Genomic DNA, 14,305 nt, shown 5'->3' with positions numbered 1-14,305 from the left:
GACCAATTTGCACATCAAATACTGGGGGAAATTCTGCTGAGCTGCAGTTGATTTTTATCATGCTAGGCAGATGTATTGTAAGATGTTTGTAATAATCTCAACAGCGGTAACAGCAGTGAATATATTATTCAGATAGTCCAAATTCTTTCAAATGTGATTAAACATGTTTGATTCTATTTTTTTCCCACAGTCTCGTGAAGAACACCATCTTCAAACACCCTATTTAGTAAGTTAAATATAGGCAATAAATGCAAACATCAAAACAAATGTCTGAGAAATAGAAGTCTCACACCAATGATTCACAGTCCATTACAACATAAAACTGAAATTCAAATAATGATCTTGCATAAGCTGTCAACGATGCCCCAAGATATGCAGTCAAAATATATGCTTATAGTGCTGGACCAGCAGTCATATTATCCTTGAAGATTGAACCTATGTAGGTCATGATAAGAGTTGATTTTGTAACTTGGCTTTCCCTTTCTCTGGACTTGTTGAGGATGTTTGGTACTGTAGGTCATTCTGGGGCAGTGTTGGGGTCCAGGGAAAGTGATTCCATCATCAGGATACATTTGAAAAAAAACACATATGCATGTTTTATTGTAGTCTCGTGTGGCCATACCTTATATTCCCCACCTAATGTTCATCAACAGTGTAGAGCGTGCACCATCGTTGAGGGGGGTGCAGGTGGAGTAAAAGGCCCATGGTGTCCATGGCAACACTAAACACATGGTGGCTTGATGTTTCAAACAAGAAGGAATTAGAGTAATGTTAGATGCACATTAACTAGAAATTTCGCGACTTGCAAGTTGCTGAAAGAACTCCAGGTAATACCACACAACAAATTAGAGTTGCCAACTAGTGCATGTGCTTTAATAACGACAACATCCTTTGCGCAGCTATTTATATCAAGGTTGCCAGCTAGCTAGTGTGATAACTGTTAGGTGGCTAACAAGCTAACGTTAGCTAGTTTGTCAACTGCTACATGCACAGGTGTGGTGAATATCGCTGTGTTTTTCTAAACCTCTGAACTATGCATTGCATTTATGCATTTGCATTTTTACCGCCGTTGTAACTGAGCACAAGTAGTTCAATGTTTTTTTTAAATGTACAGTAGGTCTAATGGACGCACCGGCGGCGAGGGATAGTCCTTCAGAAGTCTCCTTTCCGTCTGGACATAACCCCCCCAACACCTGGACAGATGAAGAAACAGGGGGTGAATGTTTGCGAGTGTTGTGTCTTGTTATGAGCGAGGGTTTTTCATTTTAAGTTCAGTACACTGATCATTATCATCATAAGGCCTACACAATTATTCATGCATATTATAAACAAATATTGTCTATTGTAAAAGTAATGTATTTTCCCAGCAGTTGTTAATGTTTGTGGATTAACTACACATGTTGCTGTAATAATCCTTAACTTCTCAGCTAATATCTTGTTTAATCGTTTTGACACTAATGCAGATGAGGGGACAGGAGAGGAGACCTTCAGAGAGGAGGAGCCAGCACCAACTGATGCAGAGTTATTTGCTGAATTAGGCCTAGATGCATCTACTCACTGGTGGGTGGCTCTGTTGGTTTTGAGGTTAATACAGGGAATTTAATTCATGTAGGTCAAATTTCATCCCAACTTTGAATATTCACAACACACTAATTAGTTGGGATGACTACTGGTTTTACTCTCATCTTGTACTACTGTACCTTAACATGTTTTTCCATGAACAGAAGAGCCTCTTACAAATTACAGACTTCCATTTTGTTAACACATACAGTATGATAACATGACTTCACGTAAACCACACTAAAATTCCTTTTGGACCTGCGAAGGGAGGATAATGATGTCGACCTTGTGGTGGGGGACGGCGATAGCGGAAAGAAGAGTTATGCTGCGACAGCACGGATGTTCAAGCTGAGACGAAACCTGGACCAGCTGGACTGCTTCCACAGACAGAAGGAGCACAACGTGCTGAAAGCCAGGTCTGTGTCTGGCAACTATTAGACCTTTGTATCTTTCTATCTTCACCAAAACACATCCCAGTGTCTAATCTACAGTGCTCCTGCCCGAAACGAAGGACCTACATCTGTATGAATTGATTCAGTAATTCAAGGAAAATCATTGCCAAGGAGGAAACATGAAAATGCCTCTCCTCATTTTTTCGTTTTTCCCCCCCCCCCCCCCCTGTACAGCAGGTCATTAAGTACCCAATGAGCTGTGATGCAGACCTTAGCACAAACATAAGTGTTTGTAATTTTCCCCAGACACAAAACAACTCTCAGCAATAGACTGTATGCAGGGAATAGAATGTGACCCATGTGGTCAGGTTGTATCTAAGTAAGACAACATAAAAGCGCTCTCAAGCACTTGGCTTTTATCCAATATGCTGTTGGTCTGGGCAATAATGATCCATAATTCTTTGTTTGTGCTGTTCAGCGCAGTCACAGATTGTTATGTTGCACTTCATTAGATTGCAAGGAGAACATTTGGCTATTCAATGCTCTTGAACTGAATGTGTGTGTGTGTGTGTGTGTGTGTGTGTGTGTGTGTGTGTGTGTGTGTGTGTGTGTGTGTGTTTTGAAGGCTGAAGGGCTCCCTGCCTCAGAACCACCTCCATTAGTTCCATTATATGTCTCAAACCGTTGTGCTGTACCAAGAGCTCTTTAGAGCTGAAAGCATTTGAAATGGTCGGAGCTGTAGCCTAATGTTTGGCCTTTACCTTTTGCCTTGTGGTTTCCAGGGAGGAGGTGACAGTTTGCCGTCTAAATATTGCTGAGCTGCAGAAGCAGAGGGATACGGTGGAGGAGGAGATGGAGCAACAGAAAGAGGCAGACAACAGGTAGGTAGAAGCAAACATGTCAACACACATTCTGTATAGATGATAGAAAATGGAAGGCTCAAAGGTGAACTCCAGTGGTAGTTTTGTTAGTTCATTCGTCAAAAAATTGTACCGGAACAGAAAGGTAGAATTAGTTCCAGCCAGACAAAAACCTACGTCACTCCACTCCAACCACTAGCAAAGGCAAGTCATCTCATTAAACCAATCGACGTTGCTGCTTGTGACTTTTCGCTTTAGGATACAGTCAGAGATTAGGAACTTGAAGCCAAAATAATACAGATTACAACTAAAGATTTTTACGAAAATCATTGTGGAACGTCATAGGTAAGCACAACACATCATATTTCACCTGCAAAAGTTGACATTTGACTGGAGTGGGCCTTTAATTTGTGTCGACACAATTCATCCCACCCCAGTGAGACCAGTGTGTGATAAATATTGACCCTGTATGCCTATGTGACTATCTCTTGCAGTGCAGCTGTGTTTCGCCTCCGAGCCCAGCACAAGCGCTTGTGTATTGAGCTGCAGCGAGAGGAGGAGCTGGAGTCACATGTTAGCGCTACCCTGAGGGAGCACGAGTGAGTTAAACTCCATGATCATGATGAGACTTCTTACCAGAGTGACTGTCCTGTATGCCTGTAGGGTCACAGACATTAATATGTAGGTCAGCTGATGTCATAAACATATCAATGTTCTTATAATTCTGTGTGTCCTAATGTCTCTGTCTCTGTCTCTGTTTCTCTCTCTCTCTTTCTGTCTCTCTCTCTCTCTCTCTCTCTGTCTCCCTCCCCCCACCTCACCCTCCCTCCCACCCCCCTCTCCCCCACCCCCACCCCTCCCCTCACCTCACCCTCCCACCCCCGCCTCCCCCCCTTGCAGACTGGAGCTGTGTCAGGTGGAGGTGGAGTTGGGCCGCTTCTCCCTCCTCCGCCAGGAGGTGCAGGAGGAGGAGCAGCGCTACCAGGCCCTGCAAGTCCAGAAAGGAGCCGCCCGGTTGCAGCAGGAGGAAACTGCTGCCCGGGGCCTGCAGCTCAGTACACAGCGCCTCAAGATGTAAACACACCTCACTCTCATTGGCTTGCAATCAAACATAATTTTATTGATTTTTGTACACAAACAAGATCTTCATGAGATTATTTTGTTTGGAGCGATGTGACTGTATTGATATGTTTTGCACAAATAACATTACATTGTTTGGCACGTACAGCTTATGAAAAATGTGTGTACATAAAAATGATTACATTTTCCATAACATTGTCATTACTCAAGTACACCCTCTCTATATAAATGTTGAGAATATTCCAATGTCATTGTTTTTAATTTGTTCGGATTGATCCGATATAAATATGTTGTCTGTGTTGACAGGAGGCAAGCAGCCATGCACAGGGAGGAGGAGGCTCGCTGTCAGAGGACTGCAGAGCAGGCCCAGGCCACACGCCAGAAAGCTGCCATCTACTTGAAAGAGACCATTAAGAGGTATCAGAGCTGGTTTCAAGCTAAACAGGCTACAGTAGCTATGAGCATGTCCCAGAATGGTTAACTAAGCTATGCACAGGTAACAGACTTAGCTAACAAACCTTATAACAGAGTAGCTAACTAGTCATTGGCATATAACATAAGCATACAGCATGTGTTATAACTATGAACTTGTAAGGGAGTTGAAACCGAACCTTGGTGACAAGTTTTCTCCCTCGTTTTCTCATAAGCGATATGCTCCTTTTTTGCACAGGATGCATCAGCAGGAGACTGAGAAGGAGCAGCAGTGCAGAGAGCTGATGCAGAAAAAGATGCAGGCCGTCCTGTCGCTGAAGGCCAACATAGAGGCCACTCAAGTGAGCGCTGCACACTTATTGAGAGGGAACATGATATGCATGGCCTTTGTTTGGGCATTGAGCAGAGTTAAAATACTGTGTGACAAGAGCTCATCCTAGCTCGTGTCCCTGAGGGTCCAGCTGGGTGGAAAATAGAAATAGGTTTTCATGCTATCATCTAATAACAATTAATTATTCTACTTAAAATGCTGGCATAGTTATATAATATGTTTCATTCCCCTGTCATTTGTCCTCATAATGGCTGGTGGCACCGGCCATCAATTATGATGTAGACAGACACAATAAAAGACACAGTACGTGGCATCTCCTTCCCTTCTTTCACAATAGTATTTGTCTTGCTCAAGGAAAGCATACGAGCCCAGCAGACACGAGCCAAAGCCCACGCCCAGAGACAAGACCAGGAGGAGAAACAGCTGAGAGAGTCACTACAGGCCCAAGGCACCAACAGCACCAAACACATGTACCAACAGAGAAAGCTTGAGGAGTTCCACAGAAAGAGAGAGTAGGTTATTTCTCACCCAAATTACCCATGTGTGGCTGTGTTCTCCTAATTGCATTATTGAGGAAATGTGATCCTATTTTTCTCATAATGAGTGTTTGGGGGGGGGGGGCTCACAGGGAATTTGAGGATAAACAGAAATCCAAAAGGGTGGAAATCATTTCAAAGTTGCTGCTGGAAGAGGATTTGTTGGAGAAACGGAAGAGGCACCAAGCTCTGTTGTTCCCTCCCACCCCGGTGGGTCTGGAGCAGGCCGCTGGCCAGGGGAGATCTCGAGAGAAGGTCCTCCAGAGCCTCGATCCAACAGAACCAAAAAAAAAAATCAAACGGGTGAGTGGAAATATCACTGACATGAATTCAGGAAAATGTGTCTTTTTTTATTCTGGCTACACAAACTGGACCTGGCTTGTATTGAAGAGTCTGAACTCTGCTTGTTTCTTGGCCAGTTGCGAAATGTGGTAACTGACACCCTCTCTATATGTCTGTGTGTGTGTGTGTGTGTGTGTGTGTGTGTGTGTGTGTGTGTCTGTGTCTGTGTCTGTGTCTGTGTCTGTGTCTGTCTGTGTCTGTGTCTGTGTCTGTGTCTGTGTCTGTGTCTGTGTATGTTTTGTTTTGTTTTTTTCAATAAAGGAGCGTCACACCTCCACTTGGTTATCAGGGCAGGAGAGTGTGTTGAGGGACAGCAGTTCCTCATCAGATCTTTCTGACCAGGACAGCCTGAGAGAGACCAGGGACCTGGAGGAGGAGCACGGCCTCACAGAGAGCTTGGCTCAGCCAGAGTTCACTGGCCTGTGGGCCCAGGCACACCAGGTACCACAGTAATGACTCTGATCATCAACAAACCTCTTAATAACTCTGATATTCAGTGATTTACATAAGTCATGTTGAAGTCCATTCCTTTTTCATTTTAGACAAACTTTATTTTTTTGTTTTACATCTCAAAATGAATTGATATCCAAAGCTTAAACATACATACTATTGTCGTATATACTATAGTCAAATAAGCAAATAAGTAAATCCCTTTCAACGATCCATGATACTTCTGTAAACTGAGATAATAAATTATCTAAATCGCAAGCTTGGACAGTTCTATACCACACAAGCAAGGCTAGGCTAAGCTTTAGAACCGAACGCATTGCTTCCCAGCAGCAGTGGGTGGTCTCCGCTCTCTCCTGAGATCTGTAGAGACACACATCACTTCTCATTTGCTGGTGCTTCCCGAAGCCTCCAACGGAACATGACAAGCAGTCGAGATAGCTCTGTGCGAGCGAAGTCATGCAGAAAAAGTTTTACTTTTACCGTGCAGTTGGGAGTAAATGGTGTCCTCGTGACACACCACACAGTGGACTGGCTTGTTTACTGATACTGCCTCACTGTCCGATTCAAGAGAAAAGGACCACCAAAAGGCCAAAATGGTGCTACTTCCTTCATATAACATGGCAGTTGCTGGATAAATATGATGATGATGATAATGATGATGATTTGTTATCCTCGCTGTTGTCATTACTCTTTCCTTAATTGCAACTGCATTGAGGTTGCCGAAAATTGCTCAATCAAGTGATTCACCTCAAATGATTCAGCTCTTTAGGGCGAAAATGACTGCAATGCTGTCAAGATAAGTGGTGCCCTGAAATAGGGGGACTATGTATAAAAGGCGTAGTCATTTCTGAATGGTGAAACCAATATGTGCACAAATACCCTTGAAAAAAGCTGAGGATCTCTACTTTAACCTCATTGTAATGGAGTATAGAGCCAAAAGGAGAAAAATGCTTCACTACCTACGCAGGGCGGCACTGTAATTGCATTATGTCAATATGAAGATGTTTGTCAAAGTCGAAATGTGAACTGAATCGATGTTGATTTTCTCCCTGGTTCTCCAGAGCAGCCCAGGTGAAGAGGCTGTCTCCAAGTCTCTGCAGTCTAAAGCAGCGAGGCAGGACATGGCCTTGCCACCTGTTGGGAAACTAGTAATGGCTCCTAATAAGGTCCTACAGGGGAAAGAGTTTAAAGGCTCACCTTTCATCAGCAAACCAGAAGTCGTCCTCTTCAAGGTATACATTGCTGTGTCTTGCGAAGTCACTGACTGACTACTACGTTACTGCTATGTTATTGCTATGTTATTGCTATGTTATTGCCATGTCTTGTGTGTAAAGCATTGTTTTCCCTTAATCCGCATGTGTACATTGAAACCCATTCACTTGACTGCCGTAGGACTTTGAGGTGGGAAAGACCTACAAGAAGAAGATCATCCTAACTAACGTCAGTTACACAACCAACTACTGCAAGCTTCTTGGTGTCACAAGGGATTTGATGGATTTCATTTCCGTAAGGTGAGCCTTTCTCTTAGACGGCTACATGGTAGGTTCCAGGATTGGGGTCGATTCGATTTAAATTCAGCCTATTCAGGAAGTGATTTGAATTTACAATAAAAACATTGAAAATCATTGTTCCTAACTTTGCACAGCCATGGAATGACTGACCAGGCACTCCTTTATAGGCCTATGCATCAGACCTGCGTCAAAATGCTATAATATTAGTTTTCTACTATAGCATTCCTGCTTTTTCCAGGAATGCTACACTCACTGAACACTTTATTAGGAACACCTGTACACCTTCTCATGGTGGAGGTGGCATAATGGTGTGGGGAATGTTTTCTTGGCACACTTTGGGCCCATTAATACAAATCAATCATCGCTTGAATGCCACAGCCTATTTGAGTATTGTTGCTGACCATGTGCATCCCTTCATGGCCACAATTTACCCATCTTCTAATGGCTACTTCCAGCATGATAATGCACCATGTCACAAAGCAAAAGTCGTCTCAAACTGGTTTCATGAACATGACAATGAGTTCCGTGTTCTTCAGTGGCCTTCCCAGTCACCTGTACTGAATCCAATAGAACACCTTTGGGATGTGGTAGAACGGGAGATTCACCGCTTGAAAGTGCACCTGAAAAATCTGCAGGAATTGTGTGATGCAATCATGTCATAATGGACCAGAATCAAAAAGGAATGTTTCCAACATCTTATGGAATCAATGCCACGAAGAATTGAGGCTGTTTTGAGAGCAAAGGGAGGCCCTACCCAGTATTAGTATAGTGTTCCTAATAAAGGGAGGCCCTACCCAGTATTAGTATAGTGTTCCTAATAAAGGGAGGCCCTACCCAGTATTAGTATAGTGTTCCTAATAAAGGGAGGCCCTACCCAGTATTAGTATAGTGTTCCTAATAAAGGGAGACCCTACCCAGTATTAGTATAGTGTTCCTAATAAAGGGAGGCCCTACCCAGTATTAGTATAGTGTTCCTAATAAAGGGAGGCCCTACCCAGTATTAGTATAGTGTTCCTAATAAAGGGAGGCCCTACCCAGTATTAGTATAGTGTTCCTAATAAAGGGAGGCCCTACCCAGTATTAGTATAGTGTTCCTAATAAAGGGAGGCCCTGCCCAGTATTAGTATAGTGTTCCTAATAAAGGGAGGCCCTACCCAGTATTAGTATAGTGTTCCTAATAAAGGGAGGCCCTACCCAGTATTAGTATAGTGTTCCTAATAAAGGGAGGCCCTACCCAGTATTAGTATAGTGTTCCTAATAAAGGGAGGCCCTACCCAGTATTAGTATAGTGTTCCTAATAAAGGGAGGCCCTACCCAGTATTAGTATAGTGTTCCTAATAAAGGGAGGCCCTACCCAGTATTAGTATAGTGTTCCTAATAAAGGGAGGCCCTACCCAGTATTAGTATAGTGTTCCTAATAAAGGGAGGCCCTACCCAGTATTAGTATAGTGTTCCTAATAAAGGGAGGCCCTACCCAGTATTAGTATAGTGTTCCTAATAAAGGGAGGCCCTACCCAGTATTAGTATAGTGTTCCTAATAAAGGGAGGCCCTACCCAGTATTAGTATAGTGTTCCTAATAAAGGGAGGCCCTGCCCAGTATTAGTATAGTGTTCCTAATAAAGGGAGGCCCGACCCAGTATTAGTATAGTGTTCCTAATAAAGGGAGGCCCTACCCAGTATTAGTATAGTGTTCCTAATAAAGGGAGGCCCTACCCAGTATTAGTATAGTGTTCCTAATAAAGGGAGGCCCGACCCAGTATTAGTATAGTGTTCCTAATAAGGTGTTGGGTGAGTGTACATGCTGAGTCAGTCCAAGTCATTTGTTTACCACTGTCCCTGAGCCTCCCTTCCGCAGCTTAAGGAGTAGCGAGTACTATGCAGGTCACACACATGCACACGCCCACACACTCCAGTGAGTTCTCTGTGACTTGATGCGGTTACGTGGGCCCTCTCCTCTCCTCTTTCTGCCTGAGCAAGTTAAGTCTCTCCCAGACCGCAGGGTTAAATGGAGCCTAGTGTCTCTGGGCCTGTCAGCATGCATCACCCTCCTCCACACACGCACACACACACACACACACACACACACATACACACACACACGCGCACGCACACACACACACACACACACACACGCACACACACACACACACACACACACACACACACACACTGTGCACTGTGACTCTCAGTGAGACAGTCAGCTCACCCACTACTCTGGGATGTCACTCGCTATCATGACTCAGAGAAGGAAGTGTTTCTTTTACATTGTGGTATAGGGGGTCTTCTCTAGCACTGGGCAGTTACTGGTTGTGTAATCTTGTTCCCAGACACTTCCGTCAACTTGGCCTTTGTTTACCCAATACAAAGATTGGTCAGTACGTCCCGCAGTGCTTGCACACCACATGTTTCTTGATTCGGGGGCCACGCCTCGCAGTCATGTGATTAGCTGTAATGACAAATACGTAAATTGGCTCCCATCAAGGCGGTAGAGTCAAACTTTATTGATCCCAAAGGGAAATTACTTTGTCAGTCTGCATCATCAATACATTTCAAAACACAAAACAATGGCAAAGACATGATAAAATACACAATAAGACGTCTGAAAGCACCTGATAGAGACCATTTAAAATGCAGTGATGCTGTTGTCTGTCCTACTGGGGTAAACAAGAGACAACAACATTCATATTACGAGCGTCATCCATCAATTAATCGTTATTCCAGTCTTATATCCGCAATAGCCTGGGGACAGGGTTACTGGTTGTGCAGGCTTTGTTCCAGCCCAGCAATAATACACATGATGCCATTGATTACAGTCCAGAGTGAAGACCATTATTTGTTGATTGGTTCCAAACGTGTGTGTTAGTGCTGGGCTGGAACAAAAAGGTTGCTTACCCAGTATTTTCCCCAGGACCGGAGATTTGTTTTTGCATTTTTAAAGAGAGTATTTTTCTTGCTTACGTTTATTGTTTTTAGTTTCAAAACACAAAATCCAATCTAATCTAATCTACGACTGTAGGCCTTATTTAGGATGGCAGTTACAATGTGAAGGTTTGGCAACAAAATGTAGCTAGATTTTCTTAATAGCAAATATCTTAATATTAATAATAATAATAGTAATTTATTTAACACTATGTGCAATTGTCAAGTTTGTGCTGAATTAGAGAGAGAATGGTCAAATAAAATGAATCAAATGAGGCTTTAATAATACTGTATACTAACACAATTATTACAAGGCAAATACTTAATTGAAAAATTTTACATTCTACCCTCAATGGTAAATTAGAGCAGGCTAGAGCAGGCAGAGAGAGAGAGAGAAAGAGAAAGGGAGAGAGAGAGAAAGACATACCATGTGATCTATCTACTGTACTCACGAGCAACAACCTGGAGCTCTCCCAGGACACCAAGAAAAGAAAAAGAGGTTGAATCTGTGCCCTACTTCTGTTTTATACCTGACTTTCAACCATAGTATTTAAATTAGGAGCTGTTTGCAAGGAGAACCAATAAGATCTATTCCATTCAGATAACATCACCGCATCATCACATTCTCAAGATGTTGTAAAAGACCACAGCCATTTGTCCCATCCGGGGAAGGGTCATTTCAAAATAGGGGCAGAATTGAAAAAAGGGGCTTTCAATGACCACTATAAAATCCAGAGTTTTCAATAACTGAAATCAGCTTTTCGCTCAGTAGGAGAGAAACGTTCACCAAGAACATGCTCCAGTTTTTACATGACCGTAGTTCCTTCCAACGCCCCCTGATATTCTAAAAATGGCTCCCCATCCCTCTTCTCCCCCGGAATAGCTGTGTGTGCCAGAGCTGTTTTCTGCCATGCCTTAGCCATACTGCCGGGAGGACACACACACTAGGTAGACGCAGGCTTGCCAAACTTCGGAAAGACCCTACTACACGCTTGCAAACGCAGCATTTTCATGGCTTAATGCTATTTTTTGCACTTGCTGCAAACGATTTTGGCTGACTGACATCCCCTTAATATGCTATTTCATACTGTAAGCTCTAGCTGGAGCCTGAGATGGTCCTGAAATGGACAACGTTCACAATATTACGGGATATGGCTGCTCTCTCTGGTTTATGTGGCTTGTTCTGACAGAGTTTCACATCCTGTCACATTCTGTCACAGCACCACATGCAGCCATGGTCTGGCATGGCATTTAAGGGTTGATTAAATATATTGTGCTGGTTGACTGATCTGGGATCAGTTCCTGTGGACTATGAGGATAGATAACAGAATGCATGAAGAGAGTCATCTAGCACCCATGGGCCCCAGATATATCTTTAGTCCTACTGTATATTTGGCCTCATTTACAGTACAGCACAGCACACGTCTCTAACTTGGTCTCACTCCACATTCAATCCCTGGCGAACTGTTCTCTTTTTTTTTTGTTCTTTTTTCTTTTTTCTTTTTTTCCTAAGCTAATATTTTTCTGCTTTTGCATCATCTTTCTCTGACCCAGAAACAGTGCCTTCATGCATTTGTATGTCTTTCCAGAAGCCATATTCAAAGCAGGCTGTCTGCCACAGTAGGTGAGACCTTTATTAAAAGTGTTGGCCCTGTTATTTCAATCACAGATGTGAGTGTTTGGCCGTGGCGCTGCCCATAAGCTTGCCCAGTTTGGACTCTTTCACTCCCTTCCAGCTCACAGCAGGTTGCTGGATGGTGAGGTGATGCCGCTCTGATCTGATTCCCAATTAGAACAACTGGACCAACAACAAGATACATAGGTTTGATTGATATCTTCCCCTGGACTCCTAAGCTCTGGAGAGAGAGGGTACACAAATAGAACACACCACCAGTCCCTACAGATTTCCAGTGAGGCGAGATTGCAGTATTGCCTTTAGCACTCTAACTATAAGCAGCATGATAGCAGGATATAGTTAATCATCGTGATTATTGAACCATACTGTAATCATATGGTTTCTCTACGACAGTCATTACCCATGGCCTCTTTCTTACTGCTGTGCTTATTGTTGCTATTCTCCAAGTCATTGTTGTTCATCTATTGATTTTCCCTGCTGCCTGCTCGCTCCACTGTATTGATTGGCTAGCCTTTTGTATATTTCCGAGGCTGGAGCAGTCTAAAGTGCTCCAGGGCAATCTGTGTGCTGTACAGTATCTTACATGTGCTGACAAATACACATGTTGCAGGATAACGATGTAAAAAAAAAAACTTGAGGTTACCTTGAGGTGAAAAAACCTAAAATAATCGGTACGCAACTGTATGCAATACCTGATATTTGATTAATAACCAACAATTCCTGAAAACTGCTCCTTACGTTTGTATCATTATTCTTATCAAAGCTGATAATTTTCTTCTTCCTGATGTTCCATGTTATGCTTGTTACCAGCATCATGTTAACCTTTGATTCCACTCTCTCTATTACTGTAGTCTTCCCTTGAGACTATTTATCCTTCAGTATTCAAATTATGCCCGATTATTTCTCATGAAGAATGCACAATGTAGCGCTGCGTGTTCCACCGATCTGGCTTGTGTGCATTGCATCACCTTCATATTTGCTGCTCTTATGTTATTGTAGTAATGTTATTGCACACACAGAGCCTACACACACATGCACACACACACACACACTAGCATATTGCTTTTTCAATCTCCCTAAATTGTACCCACAATGTGCAACATATTGTACTGGCATTCCATAATAATTGTGTAAATGGTTCTGCAATAGAACTGAATCAAGAATGAGCATTATCACACCGCAGTTGCAATAATAGCTCTGAAATATCCCGTCTGAAGTATGTGTTTATTGTAGAGACCATATTGTGTTTTCAACGGCTCTGCTGTGTCCCTCTTTCGAAACACATTTGTTGAATTGCATCGTTGTGTTGAATGGTTCTCTAAATGGTTCTCTAAACGCTCTCTTCTGTTTCAGCTTTGAGCCTCCTGGACCTATGTCTGCTGGGATGGCCTGTGACATGCAGGTCGTATTTCAACCAATGGTGAGTCAGTCTGAGTTAGTCCCCCACCCCTGATTCCCCCCTGTCTCCCCAAAGTCCATTATTAACCATAGAGATTTCTCCCCACCACTGGGTTTTTCCATGCCACTGTGCCCAAGGTAGTTTTTCTCTGGCTTGCTATTTTCCCTTGGGGTTTACTTTTAAACTTTATATTGTGAAGCACTTTGTGACAAAACAGTTTTTTTTTGTAAAAAGGGTTGTGCAAATAAATGTGATTGATTGATTGATTGACTGACTGATTGACCTCCTTCCAGATCAACAAGGGTTTGGAGGGGGAGGTCCAATTTGCCTCAGCAGCCGGCCCCTTCGCTGTACCCATCAGATGCACCATGAGGAAGTGTGATGTGAGTACGCTACTCACTGTAGATTGATCTCATACAGAAGAGGGGTCGTTTATCAGATTACGCCACTCTGCTGAGTCTATTTGTCATGTGTGTTTCACAGCGCGTGCATTCTATTTTCTGAAATAATATGTTTTACAATTAGTTTTGCAACAGAGGCTTTTAGTCAGGTGACGGACAGCTGATCTCACGTATGCAAACACATCACATGTTCATGGGACAAGGCTTAAAAGATCTGAGTTATGCAACATTCGCCCATGGTTAAATAGTGTACACCACTGGCTATGGGAGTTATACTTATGGGTCTGTGTTTAATCTACCGTGGGGGGGTTTGAGAAGTTATGGGCTCCCTGCCTTGTATGATTGTATTTTATGTTGTTAAACTTCAGGCAGGGAGTAATACAGAGCAGAGCCATCCAATTACGCCAAAACTACTGTTCTACCGTTTCATGAAACAATATTAACTGACGTAAGTG

General features: G+C 43.0%; 1 protein-coding gene across 1 annotated transcript in view; it reads left to right on the top strand.

Annotated features, from left to right (window-relative positions):
• Positions 1 to 1,122: 1,122 nt before the first annotated feature.
• Positions 1,123 to 14,305, top strand: part of cfap74 (cilia and flagella associated protein 74) — a gene marked incomplete at both ends in the record, with an annotated part of 37,117 nt that continues 23,934 nt past the window's right edge. Inside the window, 15 exons of the mRNA XM_083674738.1 lie at positions 1,123 to 1,216; positions 1,464 to 1,560; positions 1,827 to 1,976; positions 2,735 to 2,833; positions 3,307 to 3,411; positions 3,713 to 3,886; positions 4,199 to 4,309; positions 4,563 to 4,665; positions 5,010 to 5,167; positions 5,284 to 5,494; positions 5,795 to 5,974; positions 7,045 to 7,215; positions 7,376 to 7,494; positions 13,404 to 13,470; positions 13,743 to 13,832. Coding sequence (XP_083530864.1) covers positions 1,123 to 1,216; positions 1,464 to 1,560; positions 1,827 to 1,976; positions 2,735 to 2,833; positions 3,307 to 3,411; positions 3,713 to 3,886; positions 4,199 to 4,309; positions 4,563 to 4,665; positions 5,010 to 5,167; positions 5,284 to 5,494; positions 5,795 to 5,974; positions 7,045 to 7,215; positions 7,376 to 7,494; positions 13,404 to 13,470; positions 13,743 to 13,832 — 1,929 coding nt within the window. The remainder of the gene's footprint in view (positions 1,217 to 1,463; positions 1,561 to 1,826; positions 1,977 to 2,734; positions 2,834 to 3,306; positions 3,412 to 3,712; positions 3,887 to 4,198; positions 4,310 to 4,562; positions 4,666 to 5,009; positions 5,168 to 5,283; positions 5,495 to 5,794; positions 5,975 to 7,044; positions 7,216 to 7,375; positions 7,495 to 13,403; positions 13,471 to 13,742; positions 13,833 to 14,305) is intronic.

This window comes from Argentina silus (assembly GCF_951799395.1).
Source record: "Argentina silus genome assembly, chromosome: 8".
Classification (NCBI taxonomy): domain Eukaryota; kingdom Metazoa; phylum Chordata; class Actinopteri; order Argentiniformes; family Argentinidae; genus Argentina; species Argentina silus.
The sequence above is the reverse complement of the archived record's forward strand: the minus strand, read 5'-3'. Positions and strand labels throughout refer to the sequence as shown.